This window comes from Anomalospiza imberbis, chromosome 20 (genome assembly GCF_031753505.1).
Source record: "Anomalospiza imberbis isolate Cuckoo-Finch-1a 21T00152 chromosome 20, ASM3175350v1, whole genome shotgun sequence".
In the NCBI taxonomy this organism is placed as follows: Eukaryota; Metazoa; Chordata; class Aves; order Passeriformes; family Viduidae; genus Anomalospiza; species Anomalospiza imberbis.
This window is the reverse complement of record NC_089700.1, coordinates 6,217,823-6,241,740: the sequence shown is the minus strand read 5'-3', so window position 1 is coordinate 6,241,740 and position 23,918 is coordinate 6,217,823. Positions and strand designations below refer to the sequence as shown.

The 23,918-nt window shown below is 43.6% G+C and overlaps 1 protein-coding gene and 1 long non-coding RNA gene across 6 annotated transcripts; one reads left to right on the top strand and one right to left on the bottom strand.

The window, feature by feature from the left end:
* The first annotated feature begins 141 nt into the window (after positions 1-141).
* LOC137485718 (uncharacterized) lies at positions 142-14,928 on the top strand. The gene is made up of 2 exons (XR_011005436.1): positions 142-982; positions 13,483-14,928. It is a non-coding gene; the product is annotated as an uncharacterized lncRNA (long non-coding RNA).
* CRK (CRK proto-oncogene, adaptor protein) lies at positions 2,957-19,937 on the bottom strand. Of its 5 annotated transcripts, none has more exons than XR_011005434.1 (4): positions 19,612-19,937; positions 11,922-12,457; positions 8,957-9,122; positions 2,957-6,260 (listed from the first exon to the last, which is right to left on the bottom strand). XR_011005434.1 is itself a non-coding variant. In XM_068210375.1 (4 exons), exons 1-4 carry the CDS (start codon positions 19,853-19,855, stop codon positions 6,123-6,125), a joined length of 1,023 nt encoding a protein of 340 aa, XP_068066476.1. In that variant the 5' UTR covers positions 19,856-19,937; the 3' UTR covers positions 2,957-6,122. The 5 variants fall into 5 exon arrangements, 3 of the variants coding, with proteins under 3 accessions (XP_068066476.1, XP_068066473.1, XP_068066474.1); XM_068210375.1 differs by having other exon boundaries at positions 9,015-9,119; XR_011005435.1 differs by having other exon boundaries at positions 6,069-6,260; positions 12,092-12,457.
* Positions 19,938-23,918: the final 3,981 nt, after the last annotated feature.

The window sequence follows — 23,918 nt, the reverse complement described above, 5'->3', positions numbered from 1 at the left end:
GGCGTGAGGGATAAAGGGAGTGAGGCGGCGTGAGGGATAAAGGGGGATTGAGGGATAAAGCAGAAGGAGGCGGGACGAGGGATGAAGCGGTGTGAGGCGGGATGAGGCATAACGCGGGATGCAGGACGAGGCGGCCCGGCAATGGCGGGGATGGATCCGCCGTTCCCCCGGCCGGCTCTGGCGGGGCCGTGACCGGGACATGGCTGTGGGTGAGCCGCGGGCAGCGGGCCCGGCCCGGCCGCCGGTGGCGTTCCCCTCAGTGCGGCTCCATCGCTCCGTGTTTGTGCTGCCCTCAGACGCTGACAGCGCTCGTTGAGTTACCCTCTGCCGGCATCTGGGTACAAATCACCGCGTGTGCTGCACATGGAAGGGTGGATCTGTGACCGAAAGGCAGACGGTCAGATACAGGTCTCTGCAGCCTCTCAGGGTGTTTGCTCTAAGTATCACCTTCAGCGATACTGGCAATTTCACAGTTTCAAGAGGCTAGGAAATGTAGAAAGTAAAATGGAATGTTTCACGAGTTCCTCACACAGTACTACTGAAAAACAAAAGGAGCATTCACTTAAATAACTGAGATAATGCCTCGATTTCTGAAATCAGAATGGTTTTAGAAAAAGAAAAGAGATTATGCATGGCTGGCATGAACTTGATCTTCAAAGATCCCCATCCCTGGAAGTGTTCAAGGCCAGGTTGGACGGGGCTTGAAGCAACCTGGTCTCATGGAAGGTGTCCCTGCCCCTGGCAGTGGAATTGGAATGAGATGAGCTTTAAGGTCCCTTCCAACCCAAACCATTCCACGATTCTGCAATTCACTCAGGGTAGCTGTGAATGAAGTCTTGTCTCTTTTCCCAATGTCTCCTTGGAAGTGCAGGCTACGGATGCTCTCCCATCACTTCACTGCTGGGAGAAGTGCACAGAGACCTTTGCAAGTTTTGACAGCAGAGACAGAGCTGGCCCTGGCACCTCCTGGACTCAAAGTCAGGTATCCCCATTTATTGTATTGTGCCCACTGAAATGGGCTGCTGATGGATGACTGAGGGCACACACCTTGAACACCATTCAAAGCACATTTTTTCAGTAGTTTATTGCTGGCCTGACTTTTTTTTTTTTCAGTTGATGAACAAGAGTTTTAGGGTCTGCAAGATCAGCATAACCTTATGCTTTTCTTACAAATAAATCTAAAAACTTGACAGAATTATTTTGATACCACTTGCTCAGAAAATCAATACTCTGTTTTCAAGGGATATTTAGGCCCTCTTTTTCACAGATCAGGATCATCTAATCAGGATTTCTTAAAAACAAAGACATCAGTGACTAAGGTGAAAATTAGGTGTCAAGTCCAGAAAAAAAAATTTGCTTTTTTTAAATTTATTTGAAGTAAGATTAGAAAATGCTGATTTTTTCTGAAATTTGGAATCATTGTAAACCTTTACTTCTGAATTGCTGGTAAATACATGATACAAAGTTAGGTACTCAAAAGGTCACAGTACTGCACAGTCACTATCTCTGTGTAAATTTTTAAGACTCACAAATCACTTCTGCACTCTATTGACCATAAGTCTATTTTTCAGCAGAAACTTGGGGAGCTGTGCACAATAAATTAGATTTGGATCAATTTAGGATTTTTTCTGTGTTCCTCGTGTTCAGCAGGCACTCAGGTTGCAGGGAGTTCAATAATATCAATAAATCAGGACACTTCAAGCAGATTTAATTGCCAGAAGTGAGGTGCATTCTTAGTACCCTTACTAAATGATAGCATAGTCTAAATACTTTAAATTCTTTTGAATGCACTCATTACAGATGGCATTCAGATATTTGGAAATTGGTCAGGGATTTGGCAAAGCATGAGGAATAAACAGCCTAATCCAAGGAAATACAGCACAATTTGCTGATGCAATCCTTGCTTGCCCTTTGCCCCCTGAACTTTCACATTAATTCATTCAACTACTGCTGCAGCCAAACCCCAGTTCAAAGGAGAGGGAATGGAAAAGGAAGAGCAGTTTTCTGCATGAGCCCTGTGCTCCATCAGCTCAGGGGAGCTCTGCAAGGTGAAGCAGGAGGGGATGGCTGGCAGGGCCCTGGGGAAGGGCAGGCACAGCCTCTTCCTTTTGGCTGCAGGGAGCTCTGAAATTCTCACAGCTAATCTCATTAAAACACACCTTTGCATTGCAGCTCTGCAGTGGCTGAGCACTGGAGCAAAGCTGGGGGCTTCTATCTATGAAAAATTAAGGGTTTTTTCCATCTGGAGCTGATAGAATAATCTTTACTGTGTGGAGACACATAGATTCTTATCCTTGGGGCCTAAGGGCCACTGTCCCCTTGCAGTTTTTAAGGAGTAGTGTGGCAAAAGTAGCTTTAATGCAGATTGATGTTACAAACGTGTCCCCCCATGGGATTCTGGTCCTGATTTTCTGTCCTTCAGCCCTTGAGAGCACCTGCACACCTTGGCCTTTCACTGAATTGGTGCTCTCACACCACCACACACAAAACCAGCTCTTCTGAACCATTTGTAGACTCCTGCAGGAGATTCTTGCTGGTATTCATTTGTGTAACTTTGTTTTCACTGATATTTCTAAAAATATAGAAACAGCTTTTTATCTTCCCGAACACCCCATCCAAAAATCCCCAGATTATTCCCTGACACACTTGTGCAGGTAGAATTGAGAGCAAGAGCTACAAAATCTCATCTTAACATTCCTCACAAGTTTTTTTTTTAAATGAGAATATATATTCTCCCCAACCCCTAGACTCATTTAATTACAGAAAGTCACCTTCTTTCAAAAAAAGCCATATTTTATTGTTTGATAAGTTAACTTAGTTACCTTGGTTTGTCTTACTTCTGTAGTGCTATGTTTAATTATTTGCATACTAACATGGCCAATTAAAAATGGCCATACCCCCTCTATTTTTAATTATTAAATGCAAGTACTCCAAAAACTGATTGAGAATGACTGAGTCAAAGTTTTGGCTATACTTTTATTTACTTCACGTACTATGAACATATACATTACATGCTACAAAAAAATAAAAAAGGACTTTAACTGTCAAGAAAGTGGATAGTGTTATAATACAATGGCACATGTTCATATTTTTCTTCAAACAGGTTTGGTTAGAATCCTTCCCCAAAACCATTAACAAAAAGGAAGTGTTTTACTCTTAAAGATGATTAGAAATATTTGCATTATTAACAAATACAATTCAAACAGATTAACAAGATTTAACCAGGTCATATATTAGTAAAAAGGCTGGGGCTTACCAAAATGAAATATATATTAAAAAACCATAGCAGCCAGTTGTACTTTTTAGTGTGATATAACATGTAAATGCACCAGAAGAACACAGTGTAATTGAGCATTCTGCTTTCATGGTGTATTTCTAGAAATGATTATTCTAGTTCTAACACCTGCCTATGCACAAGAGACCAAAACCACAGCCAAGGAAAAGACAAAAGATTGTGACCAATATTCTGAGCGATGATTTTTTTGCACGCATCGGGGAGAAGGGAGGGAACAAATAGAAGAGGATAAACAAAGGCCACAAAAGGATTTCATCTACATGTTCATGGACATAGGTTCTACCTATTTGCCTTCAAGAGCCTGGCAAGTTGAAATGTCTATTTTGTCCAAATTCATACTCCTTTCTATCACCTATGAAACAAAATCACATTTCAGCTTAGAACTGAAGAGTGAAAAACAGTTCCATTAATGTATCGGTCAGCTAAAAAAAACTGCTTGACAAGAACTTGAGATTCTAGTGTAACAGCAGCTATTAAGACTCCTCTAGTTTCTTTATTTTGCTCTTTCAAAGTGTACAAATATTCACAATTTATACAGTCTTAACAAAACCACATCTACAAAGTTTGCAGGGTACTTGCTAGTTAATTCAATTCATGTCTTTCATATTAAAAAGGCAAGGTTTGCATAATAAAACTTGCAGAAAAATGATCTTTTGGTATATGAATTCCTGATTGGAAAGGTACAAATAGATGGGCTTTCATTAACTGCAGTTGGCAAAAATACTTCAGAAGTGTCACTCTAAGGACACACTGTTTATTGTGTTTCTTTTGCAATACCTGAATAAAAATATAAGCATATATGGGCAACTGAAAAACTCAGCATTAAGTCTGTTATTCAGAGTGCAGCTATTGAACAACCCCCCCTAAACAGTTACAGTGAATATCCAAATCAGAGGAAAAACACAAATCAGCCTTAAAGAACCTGATGAGTTACAGAACCTAGAGTTAGTTTCGCATTTTTTTCCCCTCAAAGCAAATTTTGTACTAAGCTAGAAGAGCTCCCACAATCACTGGCACGTCACCCTAACCAGAATAGCAATCCAAGGTAGAACAGAGCTGCAATTCCTTGTTTCCATTCTTACCCCACTGTCCCTGCTGTCAGTTTTTGATAATAATCCTCAGTAGTGCTCATGAGACTGGTGATGGACAAGTGTGATTAACGTTAGTCCACAGAATTAATGAGTGCCCATAACCTGAACATTACTCAGACTTGCTGATGGATTAGTTTTGAAGTAAAACAACTAGTACTTAAATAGAACAGAAATATAATTTCCAGCATGTTACAGAGTTCTGAGGTAAAGTGTTACCAGTATTGTTGTAGGGTTGGTGCCTTGCAGCAAAGGCCTTTGCAGCACGTGCGACCCATGAGCCATTGGGGTCACACGGGTCTGAAGCAACCAAACCCAACAGTTTCAGTTTGATGCTATCTAGAAAAACCCTTCTGCATGGATTATACTGTAGTCAAAGTTACAAAATTGAGTTTGGTCACCAGAGTGCTGTGCTTGGAAAAAAACCCAGGGTACAGGCAAGGGGTAGTTACTTCAGTGTTTAATTTCAGTTTACAAAACTTACTAAGTCCATTCTGATTTATATTAGAGAAAACCAGATAATTAGAAGAACAGACTAAAAAATAACCATCAAGCAGTGCATAATGCTGCCTACTCAATGCACTGATTTTCATCATGAGCTAGGAAGCCATATTTACTCTATTATGCCTTTTGAGAATCAATCCAGAAGCACACAATTATTTTCCATTAGTTTATTAAAAATAAAATCCTCATGAATTCACTATCAAATATTTTACAGATGGGAATTAAACCAGAAGAGTCCCCAGAGTGTCTTTAAAATAAAACTAATATTTGGTTTGTCAGTTCACCGTGTTTGACACTGATTTGTACTGTAACAGTATTGTACAATATTGAAGAATTCTAGAAAAATTAAACTAGCCCTACACAATTTAATTTTATTGGAAAGCAGTGTCAATATTTTAGTATATTTAGTGAATCAAACACTGCTTTAAAGCTATGTATTAAAGTGCTATGCACGTATTTTTCAGCACTGATATGGAGGTTTACACTTCCATAAGCCTTGTATTTGTGGATAAAAGGAGATACTGTGTGTTAATAAAAATCTTAAATTAAAATCAGCTGCTATGTTTGAAGCATCAACAGTACTGAAGAAATCAATCTAGTGTCCACAAGCTTCTAGAATTCTGAGATTGATTGGATCTGTCATTTACCATGAAAATGGTACGGATCTGTAAATCATAAGGCTGTCCCCAACGGGCCCTGCATCAGTCTGTGCTGTGCACAGCTAACTGACCATGCAGGGCACTGCGGAGCCTTTCCAGGACAGAGAACCCAGGATGGCAAAAAACATGGAGAGAGCTCCAGGATAAATTTGTGAAATTTCTATCAAGGTATTGAATTGTCTACGGTTGATCTTCATTGCCTGAGGAAGAAGCAACATAAGCAATGGGCCTGGAGAGAGCTGTAAATGTTCTCTGAACATCTACAGCACTGCTTTCTCCAGCTGCTGCTGCTGGCAAGGTCCAGGCTGCCGTGCACGTGGACATAAGCAGGCATTACAACCTATAATCATGGCCTAGTTCTGCCACTGGACACACGAGTTATCTACTGTCGTACCCTGAATTACATGACCCTTGCTTAAGGAATGGTGGTGTTGAGTCCCAGGGGTTTGCAGGTTATCAGAATGCTTATCCAAGCAATACCGCTTGTAGCGTCGGTCCTAGCTTAGTCTTGATGCCATCTGCAATAAAAACAAGTAGAGATTGTTCCCATCTGTAAGAGCAACTGTTGAGCCACACTCAGCTGAAGTCCTCGTCAGGATTCTGTTGATCCAGCAGACGGACGTGTGTGAATGGAAAGTGACCGCGTCTGCCATTACATTCTCCTTCCCACTGACCGCTCATGTTAATCTTTGTGACCTTTACCAGCTCACCGACCTGTGGGGAAAGAAATACACACGTTACAAACCAGAAACACGGGCAGGATGAGCTGCCACCCCTCCCTTGGTGTGCTGTCACCCATGTGCACCAGATACACATCTATAAAAAGCAGCTTTAGTTCTGACAATGTCTGAGACACCAGCCTGCCCCCCCAATGCCATTCACTCCAAGAAAGTATATAAAGAAATGTATCTAGATCAGGTGAGAACTACCTGAACTGAAGAGCCAGCAATCCAAAACCAATCTTTCCAAGTGCTCTTGGGACCTACCATCAGGTGCTATCCTGAAAAATGTGCCTTGCTGGGCTGACAGAAGCCTGCACACTGTTGGGACTCCATCCAGAGCCTCATAAAGCAAGGAAGGCTTGCACCTGGACCAAGTGGACACTAATCTGCAAGCTCAACTGCTCCTTAGTTTTGTAATTCCACTTTTCAATTTGTGAAAAGTGAAGGATCTCTCTCTTTTCACAGATTATAAGAAGTGTATAAGAACTGCTGTAAAGCTGCTCTGGGCATCCACACTCAGCCACTACCAAAGGCAAAGCCAGATGGCATTTCAGTCTTTCTCAACATGGATTTCTCAGAGAAATAAATCCCACTGAATCACAGAATTGTTTAGGTTGGAAAAGATCTTCAGGGTCATCGAGTCCAACCATTAACTCAGCACTGCCAAGTCCAACACTCATGGGAACAGTAAAGACAACTGATGCCCTCTCCCGCTTGCCCAGGAATACATTTCCTATTCTGATCTCCACCCTCATATTGCCGGCACCAATTCCAAAGGCATCATCTATCATCCCCCTGTGACACGGGGACAAACTGCACAGCAGGCACTTCCCCAGGGCTGTGCCGGGAGTTCAAATCAGGACACAAGTCTAGGTCTGATCAGTCCCCAACTCTGCTTCATATTTAAGGGTACTTTAATTAAGTGGCACTTACACAACCTGAGGAAGCATAATTTACATTGTAAAGACACTCACTGGAGAGTTAATGAATGACCACTGAAAAGCTGTCTACCCATTTCTACCCCTCTGCAGAATTTTATCAATAATCTGATTTATGAGTAACGTACAACAGTTTTTAGAGTTCTTCCCACATCACAGATGGAGGATGCTTTAGGGATAGATAGACATTTTCTTTCACTAATACTGTAAATAAACTCTGAAGGTGTGGTCAAAGGCCTCGCTGCATTTCATCCAGAAATTCAGTGAATATAGTTATAGTTTACAAAGATGCTCATCACTGTGTTCCAAATCCATCCAAAACACAACCTCATTATTTGCACTTTCCAGGCAGCCAACAAAGAACAAGGAAAACAATTTCAGATGTTACCAATCTCCATTAACTTTACAGGTTTTAATCGCTTGAAATCTTTTGCCAGAACAGCTTTTAACAGTTCATAAATTCAACCCCTTTCATGGACATTTAATTAAGCTTCCCATACCTCTCATGATTACTTATCTGATAATGAGAGGCCCATTGGGATTCTTGCTGTACCTTTATTTTTGCCTTTTGTAGTCATTAGTATAGACATTTTAATGAATCATATTTTGAAGAAAATCCTCTTATGTATTAGCTGCAGGCAAAAAGGAAGCCTTCCTCCAGTTCTGAATGCAAGCTTCAGCTCTTTAGGAATTTAATCATGCAGTTTGTATAATTTTGCTACTGCTAATAACCACTGGGGGGTTGTACCAACAAAAATACTCTGCTGACCGAAACAAAACATCAGCTATAATTTAACAAGGATAAGATTCAATGTGACGATAGTAGAAGTGGAAAATCTGATTTCCTAATCACAGCCATTACCAGAACAATGTCCCAGATAACTTCAGACTGCTTCAGACCTGGATATAATCTACAGACCAGCCTTCACCAGAACAGTGTTTAACCTCCAACCCACTGGGAAGGGAAAAGCACGACTTGCACTTAAGTTTGCTGTCTTAAGACTGTTGGCCTCTGCTATCACACCCTAATTAGTATTCATTAGGGTTTATCTTGGATACCTTAAAATAAACGCACCGGCAAAAGGTGGGTTCAACAGAGCAATGACACTGAGGTACAGTATGGGATGCTTGTGAAACTCCCTTGCTCCCCGAGCATCCTGTAGCTGGTTTTTGGTTTCCAGGGGTGTTTCAGGGTCACTGCAGCCAAGGGACATTCAATTATGAATTCCCCTTACTATACAGAGCTACACTTGAAAGCTGCTTTTCGGTAATTAACTGAGGAGAGACCTCTGAGATCAAATATTCCTTTTTTTTTTGCCAGTAATTTCATTTAGCAGACACTGTTTTTATTCCCATTTCATTTATATATATAAACCTTCTCATTCATTCTTACATATCTATCTGTATATTTTACATCTGTCAAAGCAGGACTAACTTTAAGCAAGCATGGACCATTTCACAAATGCTGCCTTAATAAAATAGCTCCATTAGATCCTGACTAACTGAAAGATCTTTCTAGATCTGTTTCAAACCTCTACCTAGCAAGCTATATTTCAACCACTCTCCTGAAGACAATACAAAGAACCTTTCCAAAAATTGGTTATTATTACAAGTGCTGAAGTTTTAAAAGCTTTAGGCTAGGAGTGGATGTTGTCTCTGAATCCTCCTCACTTTCAGCATTGATTTATGGCAACATCAGCCCGTAGTGCATCGTCCCACCAAGCACAGCACCTCAGAAACAACACTGTACCCTGCTAGAAAGCCAGGTTTGTCTCAGTCTTCATCAGAAGTTTTAAAGCTAAATATACCCCATATGCTTCAAAGCAAAACTGAAGGTTCAAGTGAAGACTTCTGTATGCTGTGGTTTTATTCCAAGTACTCCTCTTTGGTGAGGTCAAGGTGGCACAGTTCTGCTACTGTTACAAAGAAAAAAAATAAATCCATCGATCTCAGAGTCATTCACCACACAGATCTTCCCTTTTCCTCATCTAGTTTCTCTTAAAACAGACTGAAAACTCCTTGCATAGGTCCAGTTACATGCAAAATAAATGTTAACTTCTCCTGCTGAATCTTTTTTCCATAATAGAGCACAGACTTTATTAAAACATCACCTGCTCTGATCCTCTTTCCCTGAACTCGTCAAAAGCATGTCAAGCTTAAAATAACAGAACAGCACAGATATTCTGTTTGCAGTTCGGGCAAAGACTGTTTTATGTTAAGAATCTCTTTTTCTAAGAGAAACAGTGGGATCCACCCCCTCCCATGAATATTGCCAGATCTAAGGATAAGAATTTTCATTTGGAAAGAATCCCACTTGCTGTATTTATAAAGAGGTCTGGGCAAAAATGATCTGCTAAGATTTACATAATGCTCTCTACTAAGTTATCTAAGAAAGAGATCTCTAAATAAACAGAGAAGGAACACCATGAAGTGAAAGGGAACATGGAGAAAGGAGACAACAAGAAACAGAACTTGGATAGACAGGATGAAGAAAAACTGGGGAGAAAATTAAGTGCACATTGCTTTTTTTCCTGTACAAACACTGAAAGCAACTCAGTAACATTGTGATTGGAAGTGATAAATGCTGCAAAGCTTTGAAGGCCACTAGAAGCAGTGATAAATGGCTCAACTTTTAAAACTAAATGTTTGCAATACTACATAGAGAATGAAGAACCACTACTGCTATTGCATTTCTTACATGGAGAGCAAGACAGGGATCTAACACCCTAACCAAGAAGGCCAGGGTATCAACTGATAAATAGATGGTGTTTTATGAGGCCCACAAAGGCCACTTCTCGACACCAGAAATCTCCTGAGGTCACACAGCCAAGCCGAGCTGACACATCTCAGCTGTTCCTCCCAAACACTTCAGCTCCTCAGCCTTTCCCATCAGTTAGTATAAGACACTAGAGGTGTAAGGAAGATCAGAAAAGAGAGGTGTTACCCACAAAACTGCTCTTCCTACAGCACAGCACTCTTGCCAGATCATGTGAGTTTTGGTGAAGAGGATTGAACTAACCTCAGATCAGCCCTGGCACCCACAAGCTGTTCTCCAGCGTGGACAGCACGTCCTTTCACTCTAAGTTGCTTATGGCCTGGATTAGCAGCATTTCCTCACTCTCCCTATTTCACTCCATGCTCCCAAATCCTGCACTGGGCAGCAGTGTGGGGTTCTTTAGTGGAATAAAGTGTGAAGTTAAAGCTTAAGAGAATGCAAAATTTAGAAAGAAAACCAAAAGGTTTTGCTAAATATGCCACAACGGTATCCAGAGGCTGAAAAACAATCTAACATGTGGTAATTACAACAGCCTGCATTCAGGAATATTCCCAAGCTCCAGGAGATAACTGGGTGGAAAGGGTCAGAAAAAGAGGGAGAAACAGCATTTTAACCTTTATGAGTTTGAAGGGTAAAAATCCTCACATTTCCTCAAAATCTGGTGAGTTTACATAAATTTATCTACCTGCTTCTCAACCCCAAGATATTCAGACTGATAACAGAATGTGTAGCAACTCAAGAGTGTATTTACTCAAGAATATATTTACTACCTATAACTCTCAGAGTATATTTACTACCTACATGGGAAAGATTTCTCATCTGCCAGGCTGTACATCAGTTATCAATCTGCGGCATGTGCTGCATCTCCCAGTTCTGCACCATACACACACCTACACTGAATCAGATCACTGCCAGATCACTGAAGTCCTGGAGTGCCTTTTGTGCTATGCACAATTACACAAAGTATTTGAGAGTGGAGAGGAGATGCTCTGACTCAGCACAGAAACTGTTTTTTTCCCAAGTACTTAAAATGTTATATAAACAGGAAGTCAATTAGGTATCAGGAAATTCCAGAGCCTCTAGCTCAAAGAAAGCCTAGATTAAAGGATACAATTTACATATCCTAAGGCAAAGGTCTGCCACAGGGAATACCTTAGTCTCAATTTCCTCAAATGTAACTTGGAGGAGAACTATCTGATGTGGAAAGATAGAGCACTCCAGCCACCGTTTTAAGAGGAAAAACCACAAATCAAAAAGGGCCTGTGCAATTGCTTGATCCTGTCAGGAAGTGAATCAACCTGGGGAAAACTCAGTGCTTTACTACAAACCCTGCTCCATCAATCACTGCTTTATACCAGACCTAACAAACTGTGGTGTAAATTGTAAAATGCTCCTGCCTCAAACCTAAACCCAAGGTAATCTGTGAGGTGATGTTACAATGAAATTCTATGTGTGATCATCATCTCAGTCCAGGTAATTTCAAAGTGTACCAATGTTTCCACTGATTGCTTTAAAACTGCTGACACATTGGGGAGAAAAAAATACCCAACACAACACAAACCAAACAACCCAGCACACCTTGTACAGATTGTGGTGAGGCACACAACGGCAAACACAGGTTCAGACACACAATTTATGAGCTGCTCCCTCTCCCTCCCCCCAAAATAAACATTTCAGAACTGAAAACATGGATGGGGAAACACTTATGTTAGTGATGATTGACAACAGACACGATACTGGTTCAGTAACCTAATAATAATCAACAATAATCTAATTTACAAGTGACTCAAGTCACTCATTTTATCCATAACTTATTAATCATGACATAAAACCAGTATTACAAAGCTTTTCCCTTTCTCATTCCTCCAAAACTACCACATGAGCAAAAGGGAAATCCCTTGAACAGATCTCTTCCTTCTAAGTTTTGCCCATTATGTACCTCCAAAGCCAAGGCTGTCTTGTCGTAGGCATTAGGGACTCGCTTCTGGATAACCCGGGCATAAATAGGGCCATTCTGAAGGTTAGGGAGCGGAGTGTTGATGCTGGGCTGGGCATAGGGCCCTGGCTCCGGCCCACCCAGTGGTTGTGGGTGGGAACTATCCTGGTTACCTCCAATCAGAGTGGGGACTGAAGCAGAGGAAGGTCTATACTTCTCGACGTAAGGAACGGGTATCATTCCCCTCTTCCCTTCGCTGTCTTCTGCGTTCCACCACTGCTCTTCAGGCTTATCCCGGATTCTCAGTATGTCTCCTTTCTTAAAGGGGAGGTCTTCCTCATCATTGCCATTAAAGTCAAAGAGAGCTCGCACATACTCGGCCTCCTCCTGCCTGAGGATAACCCCGCTATTCTGCCTCGAGCGCGAAACGGGTTCTATCAAGGTTGTAGTGTCCAAATAGTGTATTTTGTAGAATTCCAGTAAAGATGGCAAAGAATCAAACTCTTGGTCACCTATTCGAAATCTGGTGGGATTCGACCCTGAAAAGAGAAGGCAACATGTCAAAGAGAGCATTAAAAATATAAATCAAACATTTGTGAAGACAAATACATTTAAACAGAAGTATTTCAACACTGAATTTGATCACTTTGACATCATATTCAAATTTTCTGAGCATGTTCAATCAAAGGCAGCACTACCATAATAACAAGTACAGGTTTTTTTAAAAAAGATTTTGTCAAGGAAGGAAAAGAGAAATTCCTTGACACCACGAAACTTCCCAAATCACGATAAAAATATCTTTGTTTCTTTCAGTATTATATGGACCCAACAGATGAAAATGTTCAGTACATCAGGGTTTCTCAGGAGCCTGTACAATTTTCCTGTTTTATACTCTAAATACAGGAAGTAAATTTTGGTCCCATTTCAAGGAATTTTTTTTTTAAACTCTCTTCTGCTGTTCAGATCTATTTCCAAAGAACAACACTGCAAAAATGGTTATTTACCTGTTGTAGCATCTTGGGTTAAAGGCATGGACACTACAGAAAACTGCTTTGCACAGCAGCAAACAAGTGATGTCAATGAGCAAATAAAGTTATTTTTCATTTTGATACAAGTTACCAGTAAAGAAAATTATCTCCCTTCTATGCAATGCAAAGCAACAACATATAATTTCATAACAGGTATGACTCAGCCTTTTAATCTCAAGTCTTGCAGCTTCTTTGCCACGTTTGTCAGATGGAGCCTAAGCTATAAATCCAAACCTCAAATACACTCTAATACAGATGATGTTCACATCCAAGCCATTACAAGCATCACTACAAGTGCAAAATATCCATTTCCAATCTGTGTGCTGTGCTTTTTTTTTCCATTTTATGTTCTTCAGGCTCAGCTGGAGAAAAACACACACATGATGCTCTATTTCCACCATGCCCCATGCCATCAGTTAAGGGAAGAACTGGGGAAGGCTGGGGGAAGGGAGTGCAGATGAAAAGATTTATACTTTAATGAGTAACTCTTTTAGCAAGAAAGAGATGCTTACTTTGCAAGTCTGTTTTCTCTGCAGGGAATATCTAACAGTCCCAAGCCTTAGCTCTGGAGTACAAAGCTAGCAGAATCTTTCAAGCTGTCAGTGATCCAAAACTCCCTGCAAAGTAGCACTGTCAGCATGGAAAGCTAATGTTACAACAAGTTCTTTCAGGAGAGCAGAAAGGGGTTCTAACAGAGAAAAGGGCAGATTCAACAAGACCAACACCCGAGAAATGAGTTCTGAAGTATCCTGAAGGAACAGGAGCATTAGTGGAGCTGGTTAAAGGAAATTTGAAGGAGCAGAACCAAGTCATTGGCAAATGCACGTTTGCATGCTTTAACAGCCCTGAAAGGCTCTCTAAAGAAATGAATACAAGCACACTGAGCCAAAACCCAAAAGCAATAGCCTTGAAAAACTGCAAAAAAAACCCCACAAACTGGCATCACCACAGATAAAGGAAGTTAATGTAATTATCAGTGAGAAAGGCTAGCCCAGCATGGGAAGAGAATTAAGAGTCCATCATATTCTCCCAAAGTGTAGTGCTGAGAGGATGCAAAACCCCCTCAACTTTTGTTGCTGAGATGCAACTTACAGCTCTAGACTTGGCCAGAACCCTGGAATTTCATCCCAGTAGCACTGTCAGCTCTGTGGGCTCACAGGACATGAATTCTGGCTGGACAGGCAGCATACCTACACTTCAGAACAGCTCAGTGTAAAACAGCATCTGGGAATGCTGCACTTCCACTAGAGCTAGAAGTGGGAAACACATCAGGTCTCAGACCAACCTGGTGACAGAAACACGTGCAAATATCCAGCACTATTTTAGCTGTGAACCTTTAAGGATCAAGGCTTGACATTTCAGTGAAAAGAAAAAGTCATGAGAACTTTAAGAGCAGGGCAGCAAAGCTCTTTGCAACCATATGGAGAAGACTGAGTCTCAGGAAAGTTCACTGACATGGACCTTATTTCACATGACAGAAACAGAGAGCCTGAAACACCAATTTACCTCAGTGAAACCTGCTACAAGCTGACTCAGCCAGGGGGCTGAGCTCTGTCTCTGCAATGTGGGATTCACAGAAAAATCTTCACAGGTCACAGGGAATGAGCAGTTCATCAGGAGCATTCATCAGCCTGGTCAATCTTCAATCTTCACCAGGATGAACAAGGCTTTTTGGAGTGTCTTTTTTTTTTTTCCCTTTGGAACAGGTTCACCCTCTTGAATTAATGCACAACAGCCTGAGGGACCTGCCAAGTGTACCTGAATACAAGTTGGACTTAAAGAAGAAAAGTCCTCTGGAACATTATGTTCAGAGAAGGAGTGACAAATCACTGTACTGTATCCTGGAAAATCAGATCCTAAGCGGTGTTTTGCACAGCTGAACAACAGCCAGAGGACACAGACCCTTCAAATTCTGGGATCAGAAAGATCAATGCACTCCTTGAAGGGACAGAGAGAAAAGCATCAGAAAGGAGAGATATTACCCTCCCAAAGACCACACTGCTAGAAAATCACATGCACTTCTGATGCTTTTCTTTTAAAAAATCTAAGTCAGCTACAGAAGATCTAGTACAAGAAACCTACAAACTTAATCGAAATGAATCATCAATTAATATAAAGGCAGCAACCTCATAATCATCTGGAGAACTTAAATAGAAGACTCCTAAAATTTAGCTAAAATAGGCATAAAAAGGTCAACATAGTTCAAAGTCACACGTGATGAAGTGCAGATTGGAAATAAAATACAATTCCACCTTCCCAAGCACGTGGAAACCTTTCCATCAGTTTAAGTCTTTTGTGGATCCTCTGCTTCAGCTACAATGAACTAAGTGATGCTCACATGCAGTGGGGAAATTATTCCACTCCCTAGAGGCTCCCAAGTTTTGTCATTCCCTGGTACAATGAAATTCAAAGATTAACAGATTTCAGGCTCAGAGGAATTCTTCAGCCTCTTGTTTGAACTGTGACACTGCTCATACCTGCAGGCCAATGGAATAATTCAGGCAAGATCTAACACAAGAAAAAGTTACAGCAACAAGGCGAGTGGGGTTTTTTGGGGAATAAGAGCAGTTTTCCTTCATGATCCTGGGATTTCTCTTGAAGGCACAAGTCTGAGCAGCACAGCGTGCACATCTTCTGAGGACTCCCAGGAAGAGCACAAGCATGGAAAGATGAGTCCAGTTCCAGGAACTTCAGTCACTTCCTGTGGAAATTGGGACACTTGAGTACTGGAAATTCTCTTTCTGCAGCCTGGCACAGCTGAAGAAGAGCTGCTCAGGGAGTATCTCCACCACCAGCACTGCTCAGCTGAGCAAGATTAACTTTTTGAATGAGAAGCACAAAGGGCTGAGTATCCTCTTTCTTCCTTACTCCACCTCCACTAACTCCAGCCACCTCAGGATGCCACGAACAGTGAGGAAAGAGTTAAAATCCAAAGGGTCCCACAACCGAAGAACATTTCAAACCTGGCTCATATCAGTTCTCTGTTTATGATGCACATTCCCTCCTGTCACAACCCTCTGACACTGTGCTGCCTTTGTGTCAGTCTGGGAAAAGTGCTGGTGGATGTTTTAAATATTGTCCAGATCCTGGGGAATTCGGGCTATAAACCACCCAATATTCTGCTGATTGGCAGGTGGTGAAACAACAGAGCAACTTCTCACTTTCTCAGACATCTCAGGGGGTTTGCATTTCTCTCTTCACTCCAATTGTTAGTGTCAATAGGGATTTTTCAATTTATTCCCAAGCTCTGGAAACCTTTTCCTTCACAGAAATACAGGTCTTTATTTTTTATCTAGTTTTATTCTGTAAGGGTGGCTCCCTTTCCCAATTCAGGATGTGTTTAGGGCCGCAAAAGCCGTTCTTATCACACAGGGCACCAGTAGGACACCCCAGTGATGTAAGCCACTTCCTCCTGGAGCATATGGGGACTGGGCTCCGGAGGCACCACATTCCAGCCCTTGTGCTTCCCCCACACCCCCATGGGGACAACTTTTTTCCTTGTTCTCAAGTACCTTCCTACTCATGCTGAGCAGAACAAATAAATCCCATGGACACCCTATAAAAACATAAAACTCTGTTGAGTGGAAGAGCTCTGAGCACACCAGGAAAACATTCACTCAGGAGTTAGACTCATTTCTGACCATTACAGTCATCATTTACAGATCAGAGGATAACAGATGTCTAATACAGGCACTTTCTAAAATTGCAACTAGTTTGCATTTAAATATATTTTGATCTCAATATAAAAATGAAAATAAAACCAAAACCCAAGCATCAGAGTTAAACCACTCTGCTCACACATGCCTAAAGCCACTTCATCCAGGGCTGAGTGTGGGTATCATTCTGCAAGGATTCTATGATTCCAGGAAGTTCAGTCACAATGGAAGTGATTTAGAAGCATTCAGTTCAGAATCATGTTCTTAAAACTCATAAATGTGAAAACATCAATTTCTGCATTATATCTGTCATATTTGCCTACTTCAGACAGACAAATTTAATTACATTAAGGCTTCTGTCTTTATAATGCTGCACTCAACAGAGAGCATTTCTATCTTTAGGTATTTCAGGCATTTTTTAATGCATATCACACATTTTTACCCCAAACCCCCATGTCACATTGCAAACACATGATATATTTAATATTTCCTCTGCTGTCCATCACCATGCTAATGCCTGCATGGAGCACTCTGTCTTGTTTGGGATTTCTTTAACTGTAACTGTGATGCTTCATCACAAATGATCAATTTCCACTGAAAACAGAATGCTTTTCTTTCCCATAATGCAGTGATTTATCCTATTTTTTAACATCCTTAAAAAACATGCCAGGAAGACATTAAAAGTTCTGTTCAACTCTTTTTTTTCTTTGTTATGCTAAAAAATCACCTGCAAAAAGTTAGAAACTGCAGCATCAGTCAAAAAGTCAATTTAACAAAGAGTTTGCAAGTTTACTTTATACTTCAGAAATCAAAGAAAGTATCATGTTTTTGTGACGTTGTGATTTTTAGGGAAGCCAAAGCTCCTCATCTCATTCATTCTATGCTGAGGCTCCCTTGTCCCTAAGAGCAGCCAGGAATTTCACAGACACTGAGCCCAACAAAAATCAGTCCAAGAACCCAACCTGGAATATTCAAATTTCCCAGAGAGACCTACGCATTTGCCAAACAATAAATTGTTAAAAAAATTGTCCCATACTAAAATATAGTGGTTTTGTTTTTCCCAATGTTTTAGCTTGGCCACAAAACCAAGCAGGACAATTTGCAAACATTTAACTCTTTTTACTGCATTAGCTTCCCTACCCAAACACAGAATCATCTTCAATCTTCTATTAATGTTTTCACCTCTCTTCCACTGCAGAACAACCTCCCACTTATTTTTTTCTGAAACAGCACCTTAATTACACTTGAAGTATAATTCAATATATACCTCCCCAGCACCTTCTTTGGTTGGAATGTGAAGACAGCAGTATCAGCGTGGAGGCATAGTTTAATTAAAATTACTAAAATCAGCGTGGGAGTGTCTGTAGTGCAGAGTGATGCATCACCCCTCCCCGGAACATCCAGGGGACAAATAAAAAGGAGACCAACCAAAACATAATTATACTTTTCCAGATATATTAAGCCTACTGTGCCACCAGCTTACACAGCTACTCTTTTAAAACAGAAGAGAATTACAAAGTACTTCATGACTTTAACCAAAGCCAGCCCACAGAATGCCACAAAATGTTACTGAGCTTAGGATGTAACACAAGAAAAAAGTCGGGATGGCTGTACTGAAGTGATGCCACTGTTTTTCCAGAGATGAGTTGCTCCCCAAAAAACAACTGCCCAGAAGTGACAGACACTCATGACCCAGTGCTTTTTACTGTCTTGAAAAATCCAATTAGGTTGGATTCACAACAAAGCATGCTGGTGACCGACTCTGCTCTCCACAACCCCAGCCATCCTTGTCAGCAGTTACAGCACCAAACCTCTGTCTGCACACACATGGAACAACAGGAACCCACCACATTCTGATCCCCCACAGCAGCAATAAATTCCACTGCCAGCTGAATTCAGCCACCTTTAACTTCTACCTGTGGAGCTCTGTAACCTGAGTGCACTGTGCAGCTCCAGGAGGTTCCTGGGATAAACAGGATGGGTTCAGACTTTCCCCATTTTTCCAATCTGAAATGCTTCCCCTGTATGACAGTGCAAACCTACTGGCACTAATTTTGTTTTCTCTCAGATTATCTCCTTAGTCAATCACTCTGTGCAGAGACTGAAAAATAAAACAAGTCTTGTTACATCTTTCCACCACTGGTCTCCTATTCCACCCATTCCACCAGGGTGTCTCTGTCTGCTTTCTGCCAAATAAGTTCACCAAATCTCTTATTACACAGGTTTACTATAATTAAAAACTATCTAGTGGCTCCTTGCGGAGATGCCAATCACACATCCGCATCATTTTGCAAGGATTAATATCCAAACTCGAGCGGCTCCAGCACCCACTTCCCTGACCCACAGGAGGGACACCAGCGCCTTTGGACTGCACGTTCTGACACATCCAATGGTTCTGCACTGTTGGGGTTTACTTGGACTAAACAGCAAAAATTCTGCTTCTCACAGAGCTTCTCCCTCTGGCACAAGCAGCACCTTCTGCACTTTTAGTGTTACACTTAAACGTGTTGTTTTCATTTTTACATGTTCAGTTGATGAGAAATAATATCAAATTTCTCCTTTCAAGGGGAAAGGAACTGAACTTCGCATTTGATTTCAAGAAACCATTGCCTTTACATCCTGAAGAGTTCCCTCCTGAAGAGTTCAAACTCAGCCTCCCTGATCACGCAAAACTGCCTTGTCAGAAGTCAGACTTTGGGGATGACACTTGCACACAACCACCTTCCGGCTGAGATGACACGGAAAATCTAGGAATTATCGCTAAGGGGGTTAGGAAAACAAAGAGGTGCGAGGCGGGAGCCGCGGGATGCCCAAGTGCAGGACGCTGAATTTCATATGGCACAGGACGGCAGGTGCGGACAGTGGGCTCTGCTCGGGCAGCGGCCCCAGCTCCGGAACGCGGCTTAATTCCACCACAAAGCGCTCCACGCCTGCGAACACCGCCCGGCGGAGCCGCCCCGGCTGCCCTGCCCGGGGCCGCGGGCACCGCCAGCCCTGGGGGTCACTCACCCGGGGCCCCGGGGCCCTCGCCGCCGGCCCGCCGGGCTCCCGCCGGCCCCAGGCTGTTGACGATGTAGTGCGAGACGCGGGAGCTCTCGGACACCGACAGCACGAAGTCGCCGGGGATGGTGCCCGAGTCGCGCACCAGGAAGGTGCCGTGGCGCTGCCCCTGCAGCAGCGATACGGCCTCGGCGCGGCTCAGCCGCCCCCAGTACCAGCTCGCCCGGTCCTCGGAGTCGAACTGCCCGGCCATGGGGGCCGCGCTCCTCCCCCGCCCGCGGCCGCCGCCGCCGCCGCCCGCGGAGCCGCTCAAAATGGCGGCCCGGCCCTGACCTCACCTACCGGACGTGACCGCACGCGGGGAGGCGTGACGTCATCTCCCCGCGCGGGCGGGGCGCTGTGAGGGCGGGCTGAGGCGGAGGCGGGAGCGCGCTGCGGGGATCGGCAACGGCGGAGACAGCGCGTGAGCCCCGGCAATCCCGGCAGCGGTCGGGCTGGGGAGCACCGCTGGAATCACCGACTCCGACCCGGGACCGGACACCGCCTTGTTAGCCAGATCAGAGTGCCGCGTCCGCTCGTTTCTTGAACACCTCCAAGCGCGGTGGCTCCGCCACATGCCTGGGCAGCCCGTTCCAATGACTGATGACCTTTTCTGGGAAGAAATTCCTCCTGATGTCCAGCCTTAATGTCCCCTGACCCAGCTTGAGGCCGTTTCCCCTCGTCCTGTCCCTTGTTCCCCGGAAGCAGAGCCTGACCCCCACCTGGCTCCCACCTCCTTTCCAGCAGTTGTGGAGAGCCAGAAGGTTCCCCCCTCTTTTCTCCAGGCTCAGCTCTCCTGGCTCCCTCATCCTCTCCTGGTGCTCCGGATCCTTCCCCAGCTCTGTTCCCTTCTCTGGTCATGCTTCAGCCCCTCGATGTCCCTCCTGGATCGAGGGGACACAGCGCTCGAATGTGCCCTTACAGTGCCCAGCACAGGGGGACAATCCCTTCCCTGGCCCTGCTGCCACACCATTCCTTGCCTGAGGAGGTTATAAAGACGGAAGGATCTGGAGAGAAAACCTTATGAGAATGGACTGGGGTCACTTGGTTTGCTCAGCCTGGAGGAGACTGAGGTCAGACCTCGTTGTGGTCTTCAACATCCTTCTGAGGGGCAGCACCAACCTCTGCTCTGTGACCACGGACAGGACTCAAGGGAAGAGCTGGAGCTGTGCCAGGGCAGGTTCAGGTTGGATTTTAGGTAAAGGTTCTTCCTCAGAGGCTGCTGGGCACTGCCCAGGCTCCCCAGGGAATGGTCACGGGCCCCGAGGCTGCCAGGGCTCCAGGAGTGCTTGGACAATGCTCTCAGGGATGCACAGGGTGGGATTGTTGGGGTGTCTGTGCAGGGCCAGAGGTTGGCCTGGATGATCCTTGTGGGTCCCTTCCAGCTCTGTTGTGTGTATTTTCATCTGTACATTAAAGGCTGCAGCTCACTGTGTTTTTCTTCAGGGCTGTGCCAGCAGCTTGTGTCCTCATCGTCCCTGCCAGCCACATATTCCCACCCCACGGCTGTGCCAGCACAGCTGCTTTTCATGGGACTACATACATTGGGCCAAGGAGCTGTTCTGGGTTAAAAATAGCCCTGCAAAATAAAAAGTTTTGTTTTATTCAGGGCAGTTCACTGACTGCATTGCCACAGAGGTCTGCAACAGGGAAGAGCCATGGGTGCCACAGAGGAACCATGTGTGTGTGGGCATGCACAAATTAAAGAGTTCTATTTGTGAAAACAAAGCGATATTTACCACTTTTAGACTTTTCTCCAAGATCTCTTAAATGCCAGAGTAATATCTGTCAATGTGTGTAGAATTCTGCTCCAGCTCTGCTCAGCTCTGTGAGCTTTTTTCCAGAAAGGAATGTGCTTTTTCAACTGTGTGGTCTCCCTATGGCAGCACTTGCATAAACAATGTTAGAGCACAGCTGTCCCTGACTGTGAGGGTGCTGTGCTCCTCCCTGCATCCAATATCCTGCTTTTTTGCAGGGCCCTGTAGCTGTCCCCTGCACGGGACTCTGGCACTGTGTCAGGTTACCTGGGTTGTACTAACCTCCACAATATCCCAGTGAGAAAATACTCTGCCTTACAGGTGGGGAGCCTGTGGTTCATCAAATCCATAAGAAAACACCAGGTGCTTGATTTCAGCCTCACAAATGAACGTCCTTCCTCTGCTGATGCTGTTCTCTCTCCAGATGGACTGGAGCTAGGAGCGAGCCTAGACATTTGGAAGCCAGTCCCAGTGTCTGTGGTGATGTGTGGGGTTTGCTGGCCAGCTGCAGAAATAGCACACGCACTTCCATGGGTTTTTCACAGGTTTGAAAAGCTGCAGATCCTTGTTGAGAGCCCAGGACGGCAGGAGAGTTAAATCATATCTGCAGGAACACGTGTCCTTTCTGTTCAGCGTTCACAGAGCTCAAGCAAACAAACAAATCAACCAATATTTTCTTAGGGCAAAATTCACCATTTTTCTGCTTCCTGCCAGACCACTGCAAAAAAAAAAAAGTCTCATTTTTTGAGGGCCCTCAGTCTGTTCTTTTTTCCCCTTCCTTCCCAATCCCCATCTCCCGTTTTCAGCCGATCCCAAAACTGCGGGAATTGGTGTTTTCCATCAGGTTTTAGTTTTGGTTTTCGCTCACATTGTGAATCCCGTTGCACGAGCTCGCTCTGGTGGTCAAAGCCGGGAAACCAATAACGCTCCCGCCCTAAATCGCTCCCGTGGGTGTTTTTATGCTGGAATGATTTCATAGGATCTCGGAATAGTTTGGATGGGAAGGGACCTCGTAGATCATCCAGGTCCGAACCCGAGCCGTGGACAGGGACACCTTCCACTAGGGCAGGTTGTTGAGAGCTCCATCCAGCCTGGCCTTGATCACTTCCAGGTTATCCACAGCTTCTTTTCCACAGTCACCTTCTCACCTTCTTTATTTGTAAAAGCCTTTCCTTACTTAGCATTTCTGATAATGACTGGTAGCCTTTCCCAAATTTCTTTTTCCTCCCCTATTTAAACTCTGCATCCCTCAGTAGTTTATTACCCTCTCAGAGCCCTTCTGCCCAAACCTGCTTCCTACAAGTTTGAAAACAATTAACATTTTAAGAATTCAGGTGATTGTTCACAGGTGGAGGGATTGCAGAGAGGAATGTGAAAGAAAAACAAAGCTCTGGGACACTGTCTCAGAAGAATAAAACTAAATCAGCTCGAAATGCTGAAGAATTCACTGTTAATTACAAGATCCTGAAAGGAATTACAAAATACTATTAAAACATTTTCATTCACTTACGTGGTAGTAAAAAGCCCACTGGTACCAGGTTTGGTTTCCCTCTCCTGATTTTATTGTGCCTACCAGTTGGCCAGAAATTGTTTTTTCCTAAGAAGCTCTAAAATTTTGGCCAAGTGTCTAAAACCACAGTCAATCAGTAGAAAGTTTCTTGCTGAGTGCAATGAGTGAATCTTGAAAAGGTGCCAAGTGTGGAGGGCTGCAGTACAGCGATGTTCTGCCTGAGGTGACATCCAAGGGATGTTAAAACAAAATCAGGAAACACCTGGGTCAGCCCAAGGTTCGTCTGCACTCTGCTGACAGCAGTGCAAGGTGACCTGGTGTCACATAACCCTGCCCCAACTGCTCCTGGAAGGGTTTGGCTTTGCCAAGCTAGATCACATGGCAATACTGTGTCTTACTTAGAAAACTAAAACTGAAGTTCCATCTCTTGGTTTCTTTTCCCTGTGACCTGAAGAAACAGCATTTCTTCCACAGAAATGTTTCCTCTTACAATTAGTTCAGGCTCAGCTGCTCGCAGGAGGTGCCTGTGTCCTGTTTATTCTTTTTCTTCACCTCATGTGGCCTGGAACCTGGCTTCACACCTGGCTTGGAAGTGTCACCTGTGCCAGAAGTTCCTGCCAGGTGCTGCTGTGGGATGTCAGTGCCAAATGTAGCACTTTTGGTGAACAGTGACATGAGCCATTGTGTCACGGGCTCTGCGTGAAGACTTGAGAGTAAATAATCTTGGAGTGAGTGATGGGTAGAACGGTCTCTTGATCCTGTTGGATTTTGTCTAAGGCTTTATGCTGCCAGCTGGGAAATGTCTTTGTGACAAAGTCTAAATTTGAATTTTCCTGGGAAGTGCCACCAGTTCAGAGGGAAAGTTACGTGTCCCAGGGGATGGACTGGAGGGGGTTTATTTGTAACGTGCAGAAATGAGGCATGGAGCAGCCTGAGCTGGAGGGAAGGGTCCTGCAGCTGGAGAATATGAATTCTTAGTGGTGTGATGATAACACACAATGACAGTGGGA